Raw genomic sequence first — 2413 nt, forward strand, 5'->3', positions numbered from 1 at the left:
ACCACTGATCTCTCTCAGCTGCTGCTGGGGTTTTTTTTGAACATACTTTTTATCTAATATAGAAACTTTTTTCAAAGTGAAAAAATCATGTTGTTATTTGCTGTTGGGTTAGCAAAGCTTTCTTTTAAGTTTTCCTTCAGCTTGACCTACATCATGACTGAAAATTAATCCACAAACTGCCTGTGGGCTGAAACTGATGAATCTATATTGCACAGACTCTTGGGTTTGTCCACCAGTAATATTTACTATGCCAAGTGGGCTTTGCTGTCATTGTCAGAGAGCTTTGTGAAACTAAACAGAATATTGTGGAATGTATTAAAGTTAAGAGATTTTCTCAAGCAGATCAAGCATAATGTCTTGGTATAATTGCAAAAGTAAAAAAAAAGTGTAAAGATTGCTTAAATGGTTTTAACTTAAGCACAACCTTTGGCATTATTACTTCATGGTAAGTTGAAGTGAGTTGAATGTCCAGGCCTGTTAATTTTCTAATAAGAATTGCATACTTACTGGTAAGATAAATGTATTGGATGTCTTACATACTGCCTGTCTCTTGCTGCTCAGAGTATAGATATACTCAAGAAATTCAGGTTACATTTTTTGGTTTTGCTTTTTTGCATTCATCCTTTTACTCTTTGATGCTATAATGTGTTCTCACTAACTGTCGTGACAGGTAACAGGGAAACCTGTTTTCACTTCTATAGACTTTCAGTAGTACACTTTTTTTAATGGTCTGTAAGTATTCAGGAAAAGGTATGATACTATGCATTTCTCTCCAAAGGCAGGTTCACGACTTTTTGTGATGCACTATTTGTTGTTCTAGGCTATTATTTTGTCTTTTCCACCCCTGGTTTATTAAAGGTTAAAGTGTGTTTATGGATCATCTAATGTAACTGTTTATTGAGAGAGGAATAGGATACTTGAAGGAAAAGAGAAATGTGATCAATAAGTTCTCTGTTCTGCTTTGTAATCTACACAAGCCTATAGAAATGTGTGGTGGAATTAAATTGCCAAAGTATGTTGTTACTTGAGTGTTTTTACTTTGGCCAAAAGTGTGGTACAGGTGCCACTAGACTGCCTTCAACACACAGTGGTCAGGAAAGCTTTCTTCGCTTTGTACAAGCTATCCAGATCTAAACACAATGTGTTTACTTACTTATTTGTTTGTAGTGGTTTAAGTTACAAATGCACAAAGACAACTTGCTGGTCCTATCGCCCTAAAATTGTGCTTCTTTTAGCCCCCCTGGTGAAGTATCTCTGCAGTGCAGCTGCAGCAGATTTGCTTTCCACATATACTTAATAGCAAAATACTGGAACTTTGAAACATTCCAGAAATAATAGTTGTTACCTGTATGCTGACCTGCTTAAACAAGAGGAAGCCAAACAACTGCATTTTTCAATTACTTCTGTGAAATATGTAAACTACATGGAGAATAAAATACTGAATATGGAAACTACTGTATTTGAGAATGAAATGTATTATTGCCTTTTGTCCTGAGAATTAAGTGGTACTTAAGTCTACTTGTTTGCTTGCCTAAGTGTTTTTCATATTCTGAATTGTCCTCCCCAGTGGAGAAGCTGAAGAGCCAGTGGGACAATACCCAGCATGGCGTGGAGGTGCGGCAGCAGCAGCTGAAGTACATGCTGACAGACAGCTTGCAGTGGCATGAGCAGAGGCAAGAAATGGAGCACCTGATGGAGCAGTGCGAGATCCGTCTGCGCATGCTCCTGCAGGCCCCAAAAGAGACACTTGCCAAGCAGATTTCAGAGAGCAAAGTAAGACCACTCACTTACATTTTTCCATACCAGACTCCTCAGTCTATGTAATGCTATTGGATTCAATTGATGAGTAAATGTACAGTTTAATTGTAGGACTGATTTGGCAATTCTGTCTCTTTTTGGACATTATATATATAGTCTAAATTGTTTGTTTTTCAATGTTTCAGACTTCCTGAGAATCGCATTCTGAGAGGGAAGCAGGCAGCATGTGTGTCTTTGAGAGCTTAGAATGAGTATTATGTAGTATCAAATATATGATATTATGCAAAAAGCTTGAACCCCAGATCAATTGCAGTTTAGTGATACAGCCACAGAATTTGCTTCATAGAAACCTGTTAACAGTAGTTTAGTAAGTCTAGAAATAGACTGAGGTATTTTAAATTACCCTGAATTTCACTTCTGATGGGTGTCAGGCATATTCAATGCTCCTTTTTTTTTCCCCCTTTTTTGTTCCCGTACAATCTTCAATGCTTTTTATATCACAGCAAGCGTGCTGTGATAAATCCATAAGTCTAGTGTCCTTTGTCCCTGTGTCTGCCAGGAAAAGGGCAGGCTGTAGGTGGCACAGTATGAGAGCTAAAGAGGCAAATCAGCAAATCAGTGTGGTATTTAGAACAGGGCTGTAATAGCGTGTAAA

The 2413-nt window shown here is 37.7% G+C and overlaps 1 protein-coding gene across 1 annotated transcript in view; it reads left to right on the forward strand.

The window, feature by feature from the left end:
- Positions 1 to 1773, forward strand: part of LOC103808020 (utrophin-like) — a gene marked incomplete at its 3' end in the record, with an annotated part of 123877 nt that extends 122104 nt beyond the window's left edge. Inside the window, exon 49 of the mRNA XM_009080775.1 lies at positions 1568 to 1773. Coding sequence (XP_009079023.1) covers positions 1568 to 1773 — 206 coding nt within the window. The remainder of the gene's footprint in view (positions 1 to 1567) is intronic.
- Between the last annotated feature and the right edge of the window lie 640 nt (positions 1774 to 2413).

This window comes from Acanthisitta chloris, unplaced genomic scaffold (assembly GCF_000695815.1).
Source record: "Acanthisitta chloris isolate BGI_N310 unplaced genomic scaffold, ASM69581v1 scaffold18248, whole genome shotgun sequence".
In the NCBI taxonomy this organism is placed as follows: Eukaryota; Metazoa; Chordata; class Aves; order Passeriformes; family Acanthisittidae; genus Acanthisitta; species Acanthisitta chloris.